At 42.1% G+C, this 22110-nt stretch overlaps 1 protein-coding gene across 1 annotated transcript in view; it reads left to right on the plus strand.

Annotated features, from left to right (window-relative positions):
* RASGRF2 (Ras protein specific guanine nucleotide releasing factor 2) overlaps nt 1-22110 on the plus strand; it is a 206388-nt gene that overhangs the window by 171487 nt on the left and 12791 nt on the right. The window contains exon 19 of the mRNA XM_065406010.1: nt 15148-15260. Coding sequence (XP_065262082.1) covers nt 15148-15260 — 113 coding nt within the window. The remainder of the gene's footprint in view (nt 1-15147; nt 15261-22110) is intronic.

Consider the following 22110-nt stretch of genomic DNA (forward strand, 5'->3'; position numbering starts at 1 on the left):
GCTACATGGAGCTCTTCCTCAGGACCTTTTGCCCACAACAATGTGAAACTTTGTGGGGTTGCCTGGTTCTCTCCCTCTCTTATAAATAAACATTCCAATGAATCATTGGTCACGAAGTGTGAGAATTCTAAGTGTTTGCATAATTACATACTGTATATAGCATATATATTTGTATAAAATATTAATGTACTTGATTGTTGTTTTACTCAAGCAAAAGGTTGCAGAAGTGTAAGGGTTTGATCTTCCATGACCCTTCAGGGAATGTGAGTTACCCTGAGAATGCTAGCCAAGCATACAGTCAGTCAAACTGATTAGAGGTATACTTCACTCACTTCTGCTCGAGTCTGACAGGTCCCTCTACAGTGAGTTCTTTTTGTGGTTCAGTTAAACATTCTAACTCACAGAACTTAGAGGCAGAAATGTCACATTTCTTATCAGTTATGAAAACTTTAATCTGACAATACCTAGTGGCTAGATTCTTCTTTCAAGGTTTCAGAGTACTATGAGGCTATAGAATGCCTAGAAATTAAAAAGTTTATATGATGTGCCATGGGAATTATTTAGTCATTTTATTAACATAGCTTGTACTTTTAAATTAATGATAGTCAGTTAGGGACGACAGACTAAAACTGATGTTATAAAAGCAGGACTGGCATTCTCCCCAAAAGATGGTACCTGCTTTGCACTTGAAATTAGAGGAAAGGCAAAGTGATCCTCCTTTGCTTTTTTTGAAGTAAGTCTAGGAGAGGTCAGAGCTACATTTCCCTCTATAGCTAATTATTATTTCTGTTACCTCTTTTTTCAAAATTTGCTTTTACATTGGAAAATGAAAATTTATTTTAATATACCACATCACAAGTGCACCTCCACTCAGTTCCATTCCATCAATTAATTGGGCCAAATTCTGTTTTATGACACTGGTGTAGATTAAGAGTAACTCTACTGATTTCATATAAATTACTTTGGATTTATGTTGGTATTAATGAGAGCAGAATTTGGCCCAACTATGTTCATAAACTCACAGGGCCAAATCTGTCCATTTGAAAATTTGCCTACTTCACTTGAAAATATGGGTGGATCTCTGCAGACTGCATGATTCTGCTCTTTGATATTTCATGCAACTGACTGTGACCGGGATTTTCTGATTTGTACTTCTCTCAAGCATGACCAGCCATGGCCTCAGCCTCACCCTGGTAGCACTAGCCTTTCTAGTGCCTGTGCTATTCTGCTGTTTTGAGCTGGCTCCTGCACAGGGCCTGAGGGAGGGAAGTCTCCATGTGCTCTCTCCACTCCTCTGTGTGCACCCACACAGAGCCAGCCACAGACTGACTGTAGTTTTACCTGCAAGTTCCTCTCACTCTGTTCTAATCTGGTATTTTTAATCCTTCACTTTGCTTTTCTTCTCCCTACTCCGTTAAAACTCTTTCTCCATCTCCCTTCCAAATGCTCTCCCTGTTTCTCTGAAATTTTATCTTTCCTTTTACCTTCCTGTGTACAGGGGTGAAAGTAACTGAGGACACTTACCAGTACAGGAGGGGTGGCTATGGCCCCCGGAAGGGGCGGGGCCTCAGGCAGAAGGGGTGGGGCTGGGGGTCAGCATCCCCCAGCCAACTCTTGGCTCTCGCCACCCGGGTCTCCCGTGTTGATTTAACGGGCCCGGAGCTCCAGACGCCGCTGCTGCAGTAGCGGCACCGGCGTCCAGAGCCCCAGGCCCTTTTAAATTGCCGGCCCCAGGGCAGCTGCTCCCTTTGTCCCCCTTACCCCCCGTCAGTGGCCGGGGGGGGGGGGCAAAAGGGGCAGGGACGTTAAAGCACTGCAGGGTCCTTTGCCGGGTGGGGGCACAGCAACATTAAAGCACTGCTGCGGCAAAGGACCATCCTTAAAGGGCTGCCACAGCAGCGCTTTAATGTCCCTGCCCCTTTTTGCCTCCTCTGTCGGCGGCTCTGCCGGTACAGACCTTACCGGCAGGGCCCCCAACAGGGGAGGCAAAAGGGGCAGGGACATTAAAGCGCTGCTGCTTTAATGTGGGCTGAGTATGGGCCGGTGCAGGTTCTTACCGGTACGGAGTAGCAGCCCATACCGGCTCACTTTCACCCCTGCCTGTGTATCAATCCCTAGCCCTCCCCTCTTTCCACCATTATTTCAGCATTTCCATCACTCTATCTTTCCCTCCCCTTCAGGGGCGGATTTACCATGAAACACACAGTGCCCTAGCACGGGGCCCCCCAACAGGGGGCCCCAGGGCTGGGCACTCGGGCAGCTCAACACCGGCACACCCCCTGTGGGGGGCTGCTCCACGGGAGGGGGGCTGCAGAGGTAGAAACTGTAAGGGAGCAAGAGAGCAGGGAGGGAGGCTCACCCACAGCCTCAGGGAGCAGGCAGGAGGTGCGGGTGGCGGGAGCACTGCGAACACGGGCCGGAGGACTCAGGAGGAGCACAGGGCAGCCGCGCAGCCGGCCGGAGAGAAGCGGCACTTTGAAAGGGAAACCGCTGCTTCTCTCCGGCTGCATGGCTGCCCCTGCTCCTCCTGAGTCCTCAGAGGGCTGGATTCAGAAAAGGGGCTGGGCTTTAGGGGCTGCAGCGCAGGGCTCCGGGGCCCACTTAGCAGCCCCTAAAGCCCTTGTGTTCCCTGAGCCCCCTCCCACACCCTAACTCCTGTCCAGACCCCCCCATCCCCAGCCTGTTCCTGCACCCTAACTCCCTCCCAGACCCTGCACCCCAACCCTGAGCCCCCTCCCACACCCTAACTCCCTCCCAGACCCTGCACCCCAACCCTGAGCCCCCTCCCACACCCTAACTCCCTCCAAGACCCTGCACCCCAACCCTGAGCCCCCTCCCACACCATAACTCCCCCAAGACCCCCCATCCCCAGCCTGTTCCTGCACCCTAATGCTCTCCCAGGCCCTGCATCCCCAACCCTGAGCCCCAGGAGGAGAATGCAGGGAAAAAATGAAAAACGGGGGGAGGAGAGAGAGAATGCTCCCTCCGGGGGGAGGGGGGGGCAAAAATGAAGCTGAGCACAGGGCCCCACTAACTCTAAATCTGCCACTGCTCACCTTTATTCCCACCCAACATCTCTCTCCTTTTTTCTCCCCCCTCGCTTTCAGATCTCTCTCCACTTTTTCTTTCCATACTCTCTCTCTCCTCCTTCTCCTTCACCCCCTCACAGATTTCTGTCCTGTTCCCCTCTCCTATGGTTTCTGTACATAGGATCCTCATTGTAAAGCCTCTTATCTGCCCACAAGGTGAGGTGAAATGCAAGATTTAACACAGTGTGTCTTCATGCTTATAGCCAGTGTTGGTATTGGCTGAATCAGGAAACATCTGTGGGACCAGTGCAGGGGTGTTATGTGGCAACACTGCTTTGGAGACAGGTGAAAGGGAGAGCAGTTGGCCACCTTTCTTCCTTCACTCAAAAATGGGATCCTAACTGCAGGGCTCTTCAGGGGAGTTGACTAGAATTGCCCCTAGGTGTGAACTGAGAATAGACCCCCCCCCCAAATACCAGGCCCTATCTCCGATGTGTAGCACATCCGTAGGGGCCAGCCTTGTTTGCCAAAACCTTCTGGAGATACTTTCCATTCCTCTGCCTCTTCAAAGCATAATATTATGTAACACAAAATTAGAATAAAAGAAGAGTCTAATGAAATGATTTCAAATGTATTCAGTAAAGGCTGTCATGGGGGAGTTGTGTTACATTTATCCTGACAACCCATACCACTCCTCCTCCTCTTCACATGGCAATCACAGGACCCTGATGCCAACCTACCAACTGGCTTCTTTGCAGTTGCCTGAGAATTCTTTAGAAAGCTGGCTCCATTTATGAGTGCTAAAGTGTTGTGAGGGTTATTTGTATATAAAGCATTTAGGGTTATGCTGAAGTCAGATAATCTGACTCTGCAAATGGTTTCCCTGTAGAGATTCTTCAGGAGTTCTCCATGTATGGTATCTATGTACTTACCTACCTCCTGCCCACCCTCCTCATCACTGTAGTATTCAAATATGTCCCAGGTCAATTAGATTTCTATGCTGAGGTCACTAGAGGATTTTGTGGAGTCTCTGTTTCCTGTTTATAGGATGCTCTCCTTGGGGTATTTAAAAGAAGACTATTTCCATGTGTGTGGAGGTTACATAAAAGAGAAATTATTCTATGGGCCCTCCTACATCCTTGCATTCTTGTCAGAATTGTGTAGATCATTTTCTTTATCTTTGCTATATGATCAGATCTATGTATTTCTAATGTACACATCACCATAGTATCTAAGCAGTATTGTCCTTGCTTCACACCTACTCATTCAGTCTCCATCCTTCTAGCCAATGGTTATAAACCCATCAACTACTCTGCTCCTTAATCACAGATGGATTACTTGAGTGACATGAGACATTCCTCTCCTATCGAAACTAAGCATACTGCCTACACGGTGCTCCCAACTCCTGCTGGTAGGGGTAGCAATCATAGAATCACAGAACTGGAAGGGACCTTGAGAGGTCATCTAGTCCAGTCCCCTGAACTCAAGGCAGGACTACGTATTATCTAGACCATCCCTGACAGGTGTTTGTCCAACCTGCTCTTAAAAATCCCCAATGATGGAGATTCCACAACCTCCCTAGGCAATTTATTCCAGTGTTTAACCACTCTGACAGTTAGGAAGTTTTTCCTAAAGTCCAACCTAAAACCTCCCTTGCCGCAATTTAAGGCCATTGCTTCTTGTCCTATCCTCAGAGGTTAACAACAACAATTTTTCTCCCTCCTCCTTGTAACAACCTTTTATGTACTTGAAAACTCTTATCATGTCCCCTCTCAGTCTTCTCTTCTCCAGACTAAACAAACCCAATTTTTTCAATCTTCCCTCATACGTCATGTTTTCTAGACCTTTAATCATTTTTGTTGCTCTTCACAGGACTTTCTCCAATTTGACCACATCTTTTCCGAAATGTGGCACCCAAAACTCGACACAATACTCCAATTGAGGCCTAATCAGCGCGGATTAGAGCAGAAGAATTATTTCTCGTGTCTTGCTTACAATACTCCTGCTAATACATCCCGGAATGATGTTTGCTTTTTTTGCAACAGCGTTACACTGACTCATATTTAGCTTGTGATCCACTATGACCCCTAGATCCCTTTCCGCAGTACTCCTTTCTAGGCAGTCATTTCTGATTTTGTATGTGTCCAACTGATTGTTCCTTCCTAAGTAGCGTACTTTGCATTTATCCTTATTGAATTTCATCCTATTTACTTCAGACCATTTCTCCAGTTTGTCCAGATCATTTTGAATTTTAATCCTATCCTCCAAAGCACTTGCAACTCCTCCCAGCTTGGTATCGTCTGCAAACTTTATAAGTTTATAACTTTATGCCATTATCTAAATCATTGATGAAGATATTGAACAGAACTGGACCCAGAACCGATCCCTGCGGGACCCCACTCATTATGCCCTTCCAGCATGACTGTGAACCACTGATAACTTCTCTCTGGGAACGGTTTTCCAACCAGTTATGCACCCACCTTATAGTAGCTCCATCTAGGTTGTATTTCCCTAGTTTGTTTATGAGAAGGTTATGTGAGACAGTATCAAAAGCCTTACTAAAGTCAAGATATACCACATCTACCGCTTTTCCCCCATGCACAAGGCTTGTTACCCTGTCAAAGAATGCTATCAGGTTGGTTTGACATGATTTGTTCTTGACAAATCCATGCTGACTGTTACTTATCACCTCATTATCTTCTAGGTGTTTGCAAATTGATTTCTTAAATTATTTGCTCCATTATCTTTCCGGGTACAGAAGTTAAGCTGACTGGTCTGTAATTCCCTTTTTATAGATGGGCACTATATTTGCCCTTTTCCAGTCTTCTGGAATGTTTCCCTTCTTCCATGACTTCTCAAAGATCATTGCAAATGGCTCAGATATCTCCTCAGTCAACTCCTTGAGTATTCTAGGATGCATTTCATCAGGCCCTGGTGATTTGAAGACATCCAACTTGTCTAAGTAATTTTTGACTTATTTCCCTATTTTGGACTCTGATCCTACCTCATTTTCACTGGCATTCACTATGTTAGACTTCCAATCGCCACCAACCTTCTTGGTGAAAACCAAAACAAAGAAGTCATTAAGCACCTCTGCCATTTCCACATTTTCTGTTATTGTCTTTCCCCCCTCATTGAGTAACAGGCTTGGTCTTCCTCTTGCTTCTAATGTATTTGTAGAATGTTTTCTTGTTACTCTTTATGTCCCTAGCTAGTTTGATCTTGTTTTGTGCCTTGGCCTTTCTAATTTTGTCCCTACATACTTGTGTAGGGACAAAATTAGAATTGAACTTTGAACTCTGATTCCATATATGACAAAGCACCACTAATAGGCCATCTCTGCCTCTGTTTTTTAAAAAAAATCATACTTGTTTTGTTGCTGTGCTCGTTCCGGTAAGCATTTTACCAATGCAACCTGTGCACGTAACGTGACAGCAAAATGGGTATGCTCCTCACTGCACTCTGAAAATACCTAGTCTGTCTCTTGTACATTTGGAAATATTGGTGATCTGTGAACACTGTTCATGATTGGCTAAGAATTGCACACATCCTGTTATTTGTTATCCACATCTCTCCCATTTGATTGTCTCATCCAGGTGCATATCTTTTAGATTGTCAGGACAGGAACTCACATTCTCTGTATGTCTGTACAGTGTCCAAGAAAATGAGGCCCCAACTTCCATGGTACTACTACAATATAAATAAATAAATGAGGAGATTTTTTTTTTCTATAACAACTCTCAAAGATATTTGTGATAACTGGAAACCTACAAATCTAGGCTTGTAGATAAGTGATAGAATGATCATCCTTGTTTCATTAGCAGATGACAACAGCCAGGCAAACATAAGTCTTCAGAAAAGGAAACATCTCCGATTAGTTAGTCAGCTTTTATTTTCTCTTCTCAGTTACCACATAGATTGTGATAGATACCTTGGAAAGGTTTGAGTTTCAGAATATACTAGAGCTATGTGCCCTGTCATGAAAGATTAAATCGCTGTAAAATTTTAAATTTTCCTTTGGAAAATTCAGAACTTCAATGAGCAAGTAAGTTTTAATTAAACAAATTCCTTTTGTGATAATAAAGTAAGTGGCAGTGAAAAGCTTGATTTGGTCTTGTATGACAATATATTCTGACTTCTGACATGTGCAGCCATTTAAGTGAAGTCCATATATCAGCAAATCATCCAAATGCAAATGAATCTCCTATCAACAGAAAATAGAAAATACTAGATAAAATCCATGTTGTGATATACCACATGTACATTCATTCTGTTAAAAGATAATACAGCAAGTAAAAATTGAGAGGATTTGTTGGGGAAAAAACCTTCTAAAATTATAAAATTAGCAGTTAGTGATTAATGTCTTCACACTGAATATTATTGGCACTTTTACTATTCATCTCTTCTCAATACATTTTAAATGTATCAAATTATCTATCTAGACCTTATAGTGTGCTCATCACCACGGCACCTGAGTACCTAAATTAGATTTTTTTTTTTTTTTTGTTAACGCAAAACTAGCAAAATAGAAATAGACAAACCCTCTGTTTTTGTTTTGAATTTTACCTTTGTTTTACTGCTTCCAAATTATAAAGTGTGATCAGTGTGCAGTCACAGGACAAATACTGAAAAACAGAAACATGGGGAAATGTAAGGAGGAAGAGGAAAGGTAAACACTCATGAAATCAATATATATGGAAAAGAAGACTACTGAACATAAATTACATCAAATATCTGTAGTACAAAAAATGCTTCTTTTCTGAATAACAACAATCTTCCTGCTTCTTAGATTTAAACAATTTCCTTAATTAGACACTAGATAGCTGCATGTGAGACACCTACATAAATGGCTTGATTCAGTTTGGTTGGTACAGGCAGAGGCAAATAAAATCCTTGAGCCAGAGAGGGGGAAGGTGGGAGCCAGCACATCACAGAGCAGGTATATAATTGTTTTTATTTAGTATTTTAGGACAGAGCATGAGTCCAGAGCTATAAAAGTTATACAGCTGCAGACCTGATGCAGAGACCATGGAACTCAATGAAACTCTTTCCATTTATTACAATGGGTCTTATAAAGAGTGTTCAGGCCGCAAAGAGTTTACAGTTTAAAAGATAGGCTTAGACAATTATCTCTGGTAAGGCAAGCAGTATTTGCACTGCCACTTTCCTTTAGGCATTATGCTGGGGATGGCAACTTTAAATTGTGACACAGGAGTTCTGCCAGCAGTTTCTGCTCCAAGAATGACAATGTCATCTCCTGGCCACCCTGGCTTCTCCCCAGTCAGTGTCACCCACTTTAGAGGCTGTGCTGGCTGGCTGCAGGCCACCCTAATGAAGGGGCATGGATTTGTAGTTGCTTTGCAATGCCAGAAAACCCTTTCAGGTGAACTTGCCGCTGCTGAGGTCCCTGCAGAAGCCAGCAGAATCCAGGGTTAAAGCTAGTCCTGAGAGCATGTACATTCATTCTGTACTTCACCATAAATAGATTTTTCCAGCTATCTGAGGAGTGCCATCTTGTGGAAATTTCTATTGATCCATGTAAGAGTAGTTTGTTTCTAGCCTATACTGTAATTGGGTATTTAAACAATAGTTAAACCAGTAATGCCTATTCCATACTGCACCTGACATACACACACAATGATTTTCCATCCTGATTAACAAATTAAAATAAAATACTAAATCTGTATTTTTTTTTAAAAAAAGAAAATGCTTCTAGATGTAATAAAACAAATTTCATGACAGTGGGAATAATTATTTTATAATGAAGCTAATTGATTCATTGTGATTTTAAAAATATATATTTTGGACAGAAAATATCTGACCAACTCTGTCTAGTTGATATTACATAGCAGGTGAAAATCCTGTCCTTATTAAAGTAAATGGAAAAACTCCCCCATTGATTTCCATAGGTCAGAATTTCACCCAGCATGTTAAAGGAAGGTTGTCAGATCTTGGTCATCCTTTCTGTGTAATGCTGATTCCTTAGGTGGATGACTACCAAAAGTGCTTCGCATTCCCAGCTTCTGTCATAGAATAGCCATCATCAGGTACAGAACAGACAGAACAAACTTGATATGTTGTTAATAATAATTATTACTGGAAGTTTAAACCTTGGCAAAACCTTTTAAGGCCCTTCCTTTGATTAATCTTCCATAGTCTTAAAATAATGTAAATCCCACAAGGTTGTTCTTTAAAGCAGTGGTCTCCAAACTTTTTTGATCGCGCACCCCTATCAGTAAAAAAAAACTTGAGCACGCACCCCCTGCCGCGCCGGCTCTACCATTTTTGCCAAAGCCAAAAAAAAAAAAAAAAAAAAGCCGCTTGGACGAAGAGAGAAAAAAACCACTCCACCTGCCGCACACCCCCAAGGATCCTCTTGCGCACCCCTGGCGGAGCGCACACCCCACTTTGGAGACCACTGCCTTAGAGCCCTTTAGACCAAAAATATCAACATTTAATAGCTATATACCACATACTTTCATCTTAGCACCTTGTTCCATGCCACTCCTTGCACATGAAATTCTCCCCATTTGCCTCTGTCTCCCTACTCAAAACATTCTTAAAAGACATTTCTGAAGACCAAGCCACCAAGAATAGAAAATGTACTTTAAAAAACAAACAAAATGCACCACCTGGAGTTTGTGGTCCTTCCACTGTGTATCATCTGTGTTTTGACTATATGTTCTTTTAGGGCCCAATCCTGCATCCCTCATTAATTCTAGTAATCCGTACTATCTGGGCAAATACTGCAGAAAAAGCACTTGGAAACATTAGTTGGTATAAACATTACGAATTAGCGCTGACTATGGGCAAAATAAAAATATGAGACAACTGTCATAGAAGGGAGATGCCTGATGTGGTGCAGGTGGGTGACAGGAAGGTGAACATAAGAGCAAAAGGGCTCTCTGAAAAAATGCCATCTATGCCTCTTAACCAGCAGCATCAAATTAAATGTACAAGAGTTTCAGTAACTTTGCTGCTGTTGGCTGTGCTTCTATTTCTGTTCCCATGGAAACAGGTGGTGAATTGCCACAAACATGATAAGAGGATTGTGAGTAAAACTGTATAATAAATATACAGTATTTTTATATTATATATATATATATATATATATATATATATATATGAATGAAGCTTTGGGGTTTAGTTCCCACTTCCAAATGTTTGCATTTAGCTCAAATGCAAATGTCTGGAAGAGCTCCTCTCCTCCTATGGGCCAAATCCCCTTTTAAAATTCATTTATTTCATGAATCTTTCCAATACTGAATATCCACAGAGAGTGTTTCTACTTATTCTTGTGCTTAAATTGTAAAATACCTGCCCGAGTTAGACTGTAAGCAATCCAGGCAGGGATTCAGTCCTTTCTATTATTTATTATTTGTATTACTATTGCACCAAGTAGCTCTAATCAGGGACCAGGACCCCTTGTGCTAGGGGTTGTAGAAACAGAACAAAAAGATGGTCCCTGCCCCAAAGAGCTTGCAATTTAAGTATAATACTTGAGACAACAAATGGACACAGACAGACAGACAGGGAGGGTACAAGGAAACAATCTTGATCGGCATAATATGCTGTGATCTCAGCTCACCAGCAGCCTAACCATTGTCAAGTTTTTTGTAGGTATCGCAGTAAAGGAGAGTTTTAAGGAGAGGTGTGAAGGAAGATAAAGAGGTAGCTTTGTGGATGTTTATGGGGAACTCCTCCCAAGTGTGAGGGGGACAGCATGGGAAAAAGCATGAAGGTGCCTGTTTGAAAAGGTAACAGCAGGACAATGGACACTGACATGGGTTGATCAGAGGTGGGAGCTGACCTTTCAATAGTGAATATGAGATGATTTTTTTAAACCCTAGTACTTTTGACTTTTAGACAAAGGGGAAAAAAGGAAGAATAACATGCCAGTGTGGGACAGAGGCAACACATACAGAAATTGAGTATAAATCACACATGCCACAAACACGAGTGATTAACTGGTTTAACAAAGAAACTTGTCTCCAGTATAATGTCAGATCCATATGAAATGTTATTCTACAATGGCCCACTAGTGATCTTCTAAAGACTTTCAGGGTGTGCTACAATCTTATAGTAATTTTATTTAAATGGGGGAGGGAAAGACATTCCATTGCAGAATAGGCCACAGTCTCTCCACAGATTAGTTGGAGGCAGTGGTGGGAGGGATCGGAAGCCCAGCAAGTAGAGTGGTACTGAGATGTAATACAGTTCCTGAATGAGGTATATATTAAAATATGAGGATTTTGGTTCTCCTCTCCAGAGGTTTCAGGGGACCAGAAATGGCTGGCTTTAAGGATCTTAATGTTAATTTTCAATAAGCCTTGAAGCACTGGGAAAGATCCAGAAGACTGGAAGAAAACCAATAGTGTGCCAATTTTTAAAAAAAGGGTACATGAGATGACCCAGGTGATTATAGTTCTGTCAGACTGACAATGATCCTGGGCAAGATAATGGAGTGGCTGTTACAGGACTTGATTAATAACAAATTAAAGGAGGTAATGCAAATCAACATGAGTTTATGGAAAATAGATCTTGTCTAAATAGATATCTTTTTTGATGAGATTACAAATTTGGTTGTAAAGGTAATAGGGCTGATGTAATAAACTTCTGTAAGACATTTGAAATGGTACAACACGACATTTTGATTAAAAAACTAGAATAATATAAAATTGACATGGCAAACATTAAATGGATTAAAAACTGGGTAAGTGATTGGTCTCAAAATGTAATTGTAAGCAGGGAATCATCCACTAGTGGGTATGTTTCTAGTGGGGTTCCACAGGGACTGTTTTTTGGCCCTATACTAGTAAACATTTTTATTAATGAGCTGGAAGAAAATATAAAATTATCACGGATAAGGTTTGCAGATGCCACAAAAATTGGAGGAGTGGTAAATAATGAAGAGGACAGGTCACTGATCTGGATCATTTGGTAAACTGGGCCCAAGCAAACAATATGTGTTTTAATATGGCTAAATGTAAATGTATACACCTAGGAACAAAGAATGTAAGCCATAGTTACAAGATGGGGGATTCTATCCTGGGAAGCAGTTACTCTGAAAAAAATTGGAGGGTCGTGGTGGATAATCAGCTGAACACGAGGTCCCAATGTGATGCTGTGGCCAGAAGAGCTTATGCAATCTTTGGGTGCATAAACGGGAATCTTGAGTAGGAGCAGAGAGGTTATTTTGCCTCTGTATTTGGCACTTGTGCTACTGCTGCTGCAATACTTGCCCAGTTCTGGTGCCCACAATTCAAGAAGGATGTTGATAAACTGGAGAGGATTCAGGGAAAAGCCACAAGAATGATTAAAGAATTAGAAAACATGTTTTATAATGATGGACTCAAAGAGCTCAATCTATTTAGCTTAACAAAGAGAAGGTTAAGGGGTGACTTTATTAGAGTCTATAAGTATCTACATGGGGAACAAATATTTAAGAATGGGTTTTTCAGTCTAGTAGAAACGGGGCCGGCTCCAGGTATTCCGCCGCCCCAAGCAGCAAAAAAAAAAAAAAAGCCGCGGCAGCACGATCACACCGCTCCACTCTTTGGCGGCAATTCGGTGGCAGGTCCTTCGCTCCAAGAGGGACTGAGGGACCCGCTGCAAAATTGCCGCCGAAGGCCCAGATGTGCTGCCCTAATAGCAGCCGAAGTGCCGCCCCTTGGTATTGGCCGCCCCAAGCACCTGCTTCTTTAGCTGGTGCCTGGAGCCGGCCCTGAGTAGAAAAAGGTATATATTCATAGAATATCTAGGTTGGAAGGGACCTCAGGAGATCATCTAGTCCAACCCCCTGCTCAAAGCAGGACCAATCCCCAGATAGATTTTTGCCCCAGATCCCTAAGTGGTCCTGTAATAGAGTGAGTCGGGGCTCTACCCTGCCGGAGGCGGAGGGGAGCCACGCCGACTCACTGCGGCCGAAATCAACAGCCGGTTAGCTCAGGGCTCAGGCCCTCTGGTGTGGGGGCTGAGGAAAAACAACAGTTATGGAGGCCAGGCCCTCGGGAGCAGGGGCTGGATAATACAACAGTACAGGAGCCCAGGCCCTCTGTAGCAGGGGCTGGGCAGGCAAAATAGTTCAGGGGGGCTCAGGTCCTTACAGCAGGAGCTGAGCACTAACAACAATAGCTCAAAGGCTCAGGCCCTTAGGCAGGGAGTGAGCACACCAGTAATGGCAGCCCAGGCCCTAGGTCAGGGCGGGGCAGCAAGGACTCACGGCTCGAGCCCTTTGTGGCAGGGGTTGAGCAACAAGTAGGTAAGGGGCTCAGGTTCCTACCTGAACCTTGGGTGAGGGGGAAGCCTGCCACCCGTGTGTAGGGGTGGCAGGGGGGGACGCAGGCCCACCCACTCCACTGCGTCCCAGCCCGGGGCCCTAGCAGCGATGACTCTCGCTGCCGGTCAGTGGGGTATCCTGACCGAAACACACTGACATCGGCTCACAGGCCTCTGCAGCCTGACCGGGGTCGGCTACCCCCAGGCTACTTCCAAGATCCCCCTCAGGGCCTACCTCGTCCGTGGGGCTGGGTTCAGGCCAGTCCACCAGCATCGGCTCCTCGGTGGCGGGGCTGGGGGGCTGGTTAGGTAGCTCCTCCCCGGGATAGCTGGCACGGGGCAGACTTGACTCCTCCTCGGGGCCGCTGGTCCGGGGCAGGCTGGGCCAGTCCTCCTCGGGTGACCGGGTCCGGGGCAGGCTGGGCCAGTCTTCCTCGGTGTAACGGGTCCGGGGCAGGCTGGGCCAGTCCTCCTCGGGGTACCGGGCGAGAGGGAGGCTAGACCGGCGCGGGGCGTTAGCAGGCGGTTTGCGGTCTGCCGGTGTCTCCCAGGCGGGAGCTTGGTCCGGGACGTCTGCTCTCTCCGGCCGGCTGGCTCCTACTGAGCTTTGGTGGCGGGCTTTTATACTTCCGGGTCGGGGCCGTGACCTCGGAGGGGCGGGCCCCGGACCCGGAAGCTCCGCCCACGCTGGGGATGGAAGCAGCTCTACCCTGCCGGAGGCGGAGGGGAGCCACGCCTCACTACAGGTCCCCTGAAGGATTGAACTCACAACCCTGGGTTTAGCAGGCCAATGCTCAAACCACTGAGCTATCTCCCCCTGATCCAATAGCTGCAAGCTGAAGGTAGACAAATGTGGACTGGAAACAAGGCATACATTTTTGACGGTGAGGGTAATTAACCATTGGAACATTTTACCAAGGGTCCTGGTGGATTCTCCATCACTGACAACTGTTAAATCAAGATTGGATTTTTGACTAAAAGATATCGTTTAGGAATTATTTTGGGGAAGGTCTATGGCCTGTGTTATGCAGGAGGTCAGACAAGATTATCACCGTGGTCCCTTCTGGTCTTGGAATCTATGACTCTATGAATCTTGTCTCGCAGAGCTTTCACAGAATTATGCCCCAGAAGATAAAGGGGCAGTTCCTAGGCTGATGTAAATTATCATAACTCCATTGATTTAAGTGGAGCTCTGACAATTTGCACTGGCTGAAGATCTGACCAAAAGTCTTTTGCATCACAGATGACCTGGAGTTTTGCTAGGAGTAATATGGCTGTCATACTCCTGCCTCTTTATGATCCCATCTAAGAGATACACAATCTTTTCACCAAGGGACAATGTCGTCTTATGCCATTGACTATTGAGAAGGGTTCAAATAGTTCTTCTTTATCCAATGTCACTGCTTTGAAGATAAAACATTTGTGGAATAGTGAATAAATTCCAATCTGTTTTTTATTCATTCATGACATTTTCAAACTAGCAACATCAATTAAATGCATGAGATCAAGTTCATATGACAATAGTAATACCAAGCATTTACCATTAAAGATCTCAAAGCACTTCACAAAGGTAAATGTTCTTATTCACATTTTACAGATGGGGAAACTATGGAATAGAAATGTTAAGTGATTTGCCCAATGTCACACAGCAAATAAATGGCAGAGCAGGGGATAGATGATAGATATTCAGTCCCCCAGTCCTGTGCCCTATCCACTACAATAACTCTGTTCTGTAAACTTTCTTAAATGTAAGCAAAAAGCAAAGCAACGCAAAAATAACAGATGAGTTATTCATTCTAAATCTTTAAAACAAAGAGAATATAATCATTTTATTTCATAGGATTTTGAACTAAACAATGAGATGAAAATGAATGTTCTAAATTTGCTGGAAGAAGTTTTGAGAGATCCAGACCTTCTACCACAAGAAAGAAAAGCCACAGCAAACATACTGAGGTAAAGATGTTTAAATGAATTTAATGTAATTGTAAACCATATTATGAAAAACAAAGAAATCAGTAGCTTGCTATAACAGTGTCTTTATTTTTGAAAGATCAAAGTGCTTAACAATTGAAATACAAACCATATACAGGGATAACTTTACATCTACCAATGAAATGTAGCCACCTCTGGGATAAAATGTGGCAATTGTTTAGCAGCGTATAGCAACGTTGCACAGGAATCAAAGAATATTTTAACAAGTAGAAACTGCAAGGAGATTGAGGAGAATTTAGGTGTGCATAACGTAATTATCCAATTTGGTGAAAACTATTGTGTGATTTTTGTTAATGACAACAAGCAGTCCGGACATGAGACTTACAATTCATCCAGAAACACACCTTCAGCAGCACATAACAAACACCATGCAGGGCATCAGTTCTGTTGCTACCTACTGTAAATAATCAACACCATTTCTTAAAATATCTAGATGTTGCTTGGAGGTCTTCCATCCAAATGATGAGTAGCTCAACCTGCTTAGCTTGCGAGAACTGGCAGCCTAATGTGATATGAAAGATTAAATAAAAGAGATATTACTTATACTTTATGGTATGCTGATAGCCATGACTAAAGTTACTTGGGTGGATTATAGGAGTAAATGCCTGGTTAACTAATTGCCATAAAATAAAAGGCATAAGAGTTTCTGCAGAGCTAGAGCTATTTAGGGATAAAATTGAGAGAAATTACAAAGCTAGAATGTATTGTAATGTCAAAGGAAAGACAACTGGCTTTGCATATATATTAATGTGTGTAATTTCAATCAATCAGTGTGGTGGGAATGATATACATTTTATAAGAAAGTAGCTTATATCTATGTACATTTTGTTAAATCAGTAAGGAAGAATTAAGAGTAGAAAATCAGAGAAAGAAGATATGAAAAACAGAACAATCAAGGACATGCCTCAGCAGCTTCTTAGAGTTCTTGAAAATATACTGCCAGAAAGTCAATAGATGTACAATAAATATGTGCCTGAATTCTCTGAGAACATAGGACAAATTTCCACATCAGATATTTATGTGAAAAAGGAACAAGTCAGAAAATGAGTGGGAAGTTGACTTGGTGGATAAAAACTGATTGAAGGGCAAAAATAGTATCTTAAGAAATAGGCCTTTTAAGATGAGAATTTGTTACTGCATGTTAGTAAGGCCTCAGTTCATTTTTTCACATAAATAAAAAAACATATACCCTAGTATAATATATTGTATAAGTAACATGTAGTATTACTGAAAATAAGAATTGCACAGGTGTTAATTATTCTTGCTTAGATGAAGCTTAAGCAAGAAGGATGTAACCGATTGTGGTACAATAGGTTTTAATAATGCATCTATGAGCAAAGAATACAAAAGGTACCAAGACGCTGGGAAAGAGATCTGAAGTTACTTTGAAATCCTTAAAGATCTCAGCCAAATATAGGCCTGAGGGAGAATAGAATGAAGTGCTATTGACAGAGAGATGGGATAAACTTGTACATTGAAGACATATACATCTATCAAGTTGACACATAAAACATTGGTTGTTCCTTCCAAAAAATACAATAGCAAAGGCGATGTTGAAACTGTTTGTGAACGAATTCCTCCCTTTTCAACGCTGTTCTATTGCTCCTTTAGATTGCATTTATTTACCTGTCTATGTGCCTTTCTATGACACTTATTGATGCAGTTTCTGTGTGAGCACCTCACATCAATTAATGAATAGAGCTGGTCAAAAAACTTCATTAAACATTTTTTTATGAAAAATGATTTTTTGTCCATAATAAATGTTTATGAAAAGTTTTTTTGTTTTGGTAAACATGTTCCAGTTTTCCAACAACAAAAAATGAAAACCAAAAAATTTTAGTTTTCAAAAACTGAAATATTTTTGGCATTTTTAATAGGAAAAAAGGGGGTCAGGAAAGAGAAAAAAGGGAGAGAAAAGAATAGCAGGACCAAAAACCAAAATATTTTGTGGAATAAACATTTTATTGAAAAATTCCACAAAGAATTTGAACAAAATAAAAATTCTTCATTTTTTTTGTAGAAAATATATAGCATTTATTGACCATCTCTATTAATTAATTTATCCTCACAGCAGCCTCCTGAGCTAGGGGAGTATTATCACCCCCATTTTACAAGTGGGGAACCAAAACATAGATTAAGTAACTTACATAGGGAGCCTGTCACAGAGCCAGGAAGAGATTCAGATTTCCTGAGTCCCAGTCCACTGCCATAACTGCAGAGCCAGGATCCCTCTCCTTTCTGTACCTGTAGTCCACCTTTACCTGGTCCTATCAGATCTTTCAAACAATCAGCCTGGGTCACACCTTTGTTGGAAGAGTTTCACGTAGTGTTGATGGTTCAGTATATATCATTATTCCCTCTGGAAGAATAATGTACTAATGACCCAGTGTGGTTTCAAAGGATACTGTGTGCTGTGCATTCTTTCAAATGAGGTGTGAAATCAAGGTCCTGAGTAATTGTGGTTATTAAAAATCCTGTGTTACTTTTCACAAGGATAGTAGGGGTACTAACTCTACTTGTCCTGGCCAATTCCTACATTTGGTGTTTACATATGCCTAATTACATTCTTCCAATAGTTTTAATAGAATAAGATGTTCTTAGTTTCCTCTAAAAACAGTTGTATAGTGTCGCTGTTCTGTGTTGTTGAATAGTCGCTGAACAGTTCATTCTATAGGGGACTTTATTTCATCAGCGGCTGAAATTATTCCTGTCTACAGCCTAAATATATGTTTATTATATATGCATAGTACTTTAGGAACTTTCAGGATGAAAATTGTTGCATAAATGTAAGATTATCATGTTCATAATTTAAATTGGTGTTCCATTACAATCAGTAGAATGTCAGGATGCAAGTAAAAGGTGCTGTCACCTAAAATGTAGCAGTCCCATAAGATCTTGTATTGCACAAGCAGCTACAAAGGAGATGTGTATTTGCTAGACTTACATGGTGGATTTTAGTAACAATCAACTGGTTAAGAGAAAGTCATTCCTCAAGATTTTATACTTCTGAATAGCCTCAGCAATCCCATGAAACAGAGTATTAGAGCAGTCCTGATTTTGCTCAAAAATCATTCAGCCAGGATAAAACATGTGTCATACATCTTAACTCAGACAGATGAAGTCTGACTCCTAATTCACCTGAAGAAAATGGGTTTCTAGCTCTTAGGAGCAGTTTCTAAGACTAAAAAAAAAGTACTGCAGTTACATCCAGAGTAGCATTCTCTAAAATGCTATGTGGTAACTGAGAAGAGAAAATAAAAGTTGACTAACTAATAGGAGATGTTTCCTTTTCTGAAGACTTATGTTTGCCTGGCTGTTGTCCTCTGCTAATGAAACAAGGATGATCATTCTATCACTTATCTACAAGCCTAGATTTGTAGGTTTCCAGTTTCCAGCCCTAAAGTGTACACGTGCAAAAGTTCAAGTGCTCTGCTCCTGACGGTAAGATTGTGGGCATGCACTTTTTTTGACCTACTTCTATTCTGCACTGGCAATAACCCATGAGTTTGAGTACTGTCAGTATAGCACCTGACTCTTGAGAAATAACCTGTGCAATGAACCAAAGCTCAGAACCCTTTGAAAAGCTCTGACCAGGGGGAGTTGCTATGACTTTTCTTTGAGCTATTGAATGTTCCATGTGAGGTCATCTACGGAGCTGTGTCCCCCACCTTCAGCTGCTGCAATAGCATGATGGAGCTCCCTCTGGTCCTTCAACTTGTCATCTTGTTGGTTGAATCAGAGTTGGAACTGGTTCCAGGCCTTTCTTCGTAAGCTCGACCTTGGGATGCCTGGAAACCAATAATCAAGAAATCAATAGTGTCATGTCATGAGGGTTTGGATGGTCTGATAGAGTGAAGAGGGCCTCTGACTGAATACTGCCACAATTTTCATTGGGATCAAGAACCAACAGAAGAAAAAGAGGAGATGGCACCATCATTCCCTGGATTCCCATTCTTCCGCTAAGAAATACAGAGGTAAGGGCCAAGTAGGCACCAACCTTCTCTAGTGCCAAAGTGAAAAATTCAAATTGTCTTAGTGCTGACAGATAGATTCAAGTGTTCCCTGTGCTAACAATTAAATTATTGCTTGTGCTGTGAAGGAAGGACTAGTGCTGTGTAAGGGTTTCTCTTCCCTTGAGATCACTGTTCCACACTGGTGCCATTCCTGATTCCATGCCTCCTTCTGGCAGCAGTTCAAGGAGAAGATTCTTTGCACTCCTCCCCCCACCTGAAGAAGTGTTCTTTCTGTTCTCAGTCTCTGAACACTACAATTCTTGTGGCAATGACAACTGAGGTTAAGGTTCTTGTAACCAAGAAAATTGATGAGTTTCAGGCTTTAATGGCTGACCCTCCTTAGTTGCATCAGGATAAGGTGGTATTGTGTCCTTATTCTAAACTCATCCCTGTAGTGATCACTGATTTTCATCTGAATCAGACTACTAATTTATCTGTTTTCTACCATTCACTACCAGAGGAGGTTAGGTTACATGTTTTGGATGCTTAAGAGGGTACTTAGCTACTACTGTCATAAAACAAAACTATTCCTTTAGTCCCCTGAACTGTTCATAACTTAAAGTGGCAGGATTAGGAAAGAGACAATATTTGCTGAAATTGATTAAATCTTGTACAGAAAAATACTCTGAGTACTAAAGGTGCCAGAACATGATCAGCTTAGTGTAAAACAGCTGCTAGGGCCTGTTCCATTGTAGAAATATGTAGAGCTGCTACCTGGTAGTCCATCCCTTGGTGTAGCATTACTCTCTTGACCTGGCCTCAGTTTGGGAGAGCAGGCGTGCAGTCATTGTCCAGTTCATCACCTTCCTATACCCACTTTGAGCCTATGCACAGGCATGTCCCAGAAGTGTGGATCTATACTGACCATCTACCTGAAGGATGTCAGTTACAGTGAGTGATTTCTTCTGAAAATTGAGCCAGTATTAGTATATGCATCTGTGTGCCAGCTCACCCTTTTGCACACATGTATGCCTCTCTTTGAAATCTGGCCCTAACAGTTCATCTTATTCCTCCAATTTGTAAGTGGTTAAGGAGGAATTTGTATTTCATAAGCAAATGTTATTGTTAAACCCAGAAATATTATGATCACCGCCAGGAAAGACAGAATAAAGAAACTAGGTGGTAAAGAAGGTCTTTATGCTCGCTTCTAAACTGCTCCATGCAAACTCAAGTGATCAAGCAGAATGTTTGGTATTTTTTGCATGATGAATTCTTGGTTGAGCAGACTGACAGGATATCTCTGCAGGGCAGAGAAGCTTTTTTAAAAAGCTATTATTCCTGAAAGCCAAACAGGCCCTGCTGAAATATGTTCTGCTGGAATAGGGCTTGAGGTTTGATCTGCCTTAGTTAGTAAACTTGGAATCTGGACAGAACTTCATTGACACTGAGGCATGAACAGATTGCTGATACTGAACCAGGGAGTTGTAAACTATGGGCTGGATCTGTACTGCAGTGAACAGTATTAGCTGATAAACAGCCCAATCTGGAAAAAAAAATCATGGTTTAAAATAACCATTTCCTTCCTCTCATAAATAACAAAAATGTATTGAGACCTAGGGATACAGAGAGTTAAAGCTTTGACTGGACAACCAGTGCTCTTTCACCATGTGATCTCATCAGACAATAAATCTCAAGGCATCTACTTAATCCTACCCTTTTTTTAAGTTATTTTTTTAATTTTATTTACAGCTAAGAGAATGAAAAATTAGCCAACTTGTGACAATATGTGCTTTAAAAAAAAAAGTTACTTCCAGATGGCTATAACCAGTATTTGAAGTGTTGGGGCAAGAAGTTAAGAATTGTTTAAATGTGAGATACATGTGAGAGCTACTAAACTTACTAGGTGAATCTGGGAAGGTGAAAACTCATTCTTTTTCGTCCAACACCTTCCTTTCCTATAGAGAAATGCCCCATCTAGGTTTAATTTAGTGCTCCGTGAGAGTTGAGATGTCTGTCAGGCATATCTTGGATGCAGGACCTGTCTCTCATACCTCTGCTCACCTGAATCTGGGCTTCCTCCTTAGCTGCTAGGAACTATCCAGGGTGCAGAAATGTATTTCATCCAACTAGAAGAAACAGGCCCATCAACATCATTCAGCTTTTTAGGTGGGCTCTGGGTCTGAGGGCAAAAATTTGTCTTCCATTTAAATTTCCCAGGTGGAAGAAGACTTCTGCTGTGACAAGCAAGGCACAGCCCTTTAGCAGTATTCCACCTCGTTATTCAAAGTGCACTAATTCGAGGACTGGTTTGTTGGAAGTGCTGGTCTGAATGTAATGGAAGCTACTGTTGTGCCATCAGGACAAGTTGTCTTAATTAAGCCAATACAGGAAAGGGCACTGTACTGCCTAAGAGCTAGGACTGGAGTACAAATTAATAAAAGATGGAGTCTTTTTTCCTAAGAACACAAGATTGGAGAAAATGCACCAGAATCTCTTTAAAATGAGGGGTTAGAGGATATTTGTGCAAAATCCTAATTCTGCAATGTGAGAGCACATCAGGAGCGGATGTGGTGGTGTAAGGTCAAATATTTAGAGCCATTTAACAGCATGATCTCCCCTGAGCATGTTTTGTTGGATCAAACAAATTGAGTGGTCTTTTCTGTATCCAAGACCCAAAGTAATCCCCCTTCTAAATCATTAAGCAAACCAATCTTGCTTGGATAATAAATGGTAACAATAAACCATAGACATATAGTGCACATGTGCCTCCAAAGAAGAGCCCTCACCAGGGCCGGCTCTAGGCACCAGCAAAACAAGCTGGTGCTTGGGGCGGCACATTTTTAGGGGCGGCATGGCCG

This window comes from Emys orbicularis, chromosome 6 (assembly GCF_028017835.1).
Source record: "Emys orbicularis isolate rEmyOrb1 chromosome 6, rEmyOrb1.hap1, whole genome shotgun sequence".
In the NCBI taxonomy this organism is placed as follows: Eukaryota; Metazoa; Chordata; order Testudines; family Emydidae; genus Emys; species Emys orbicularis.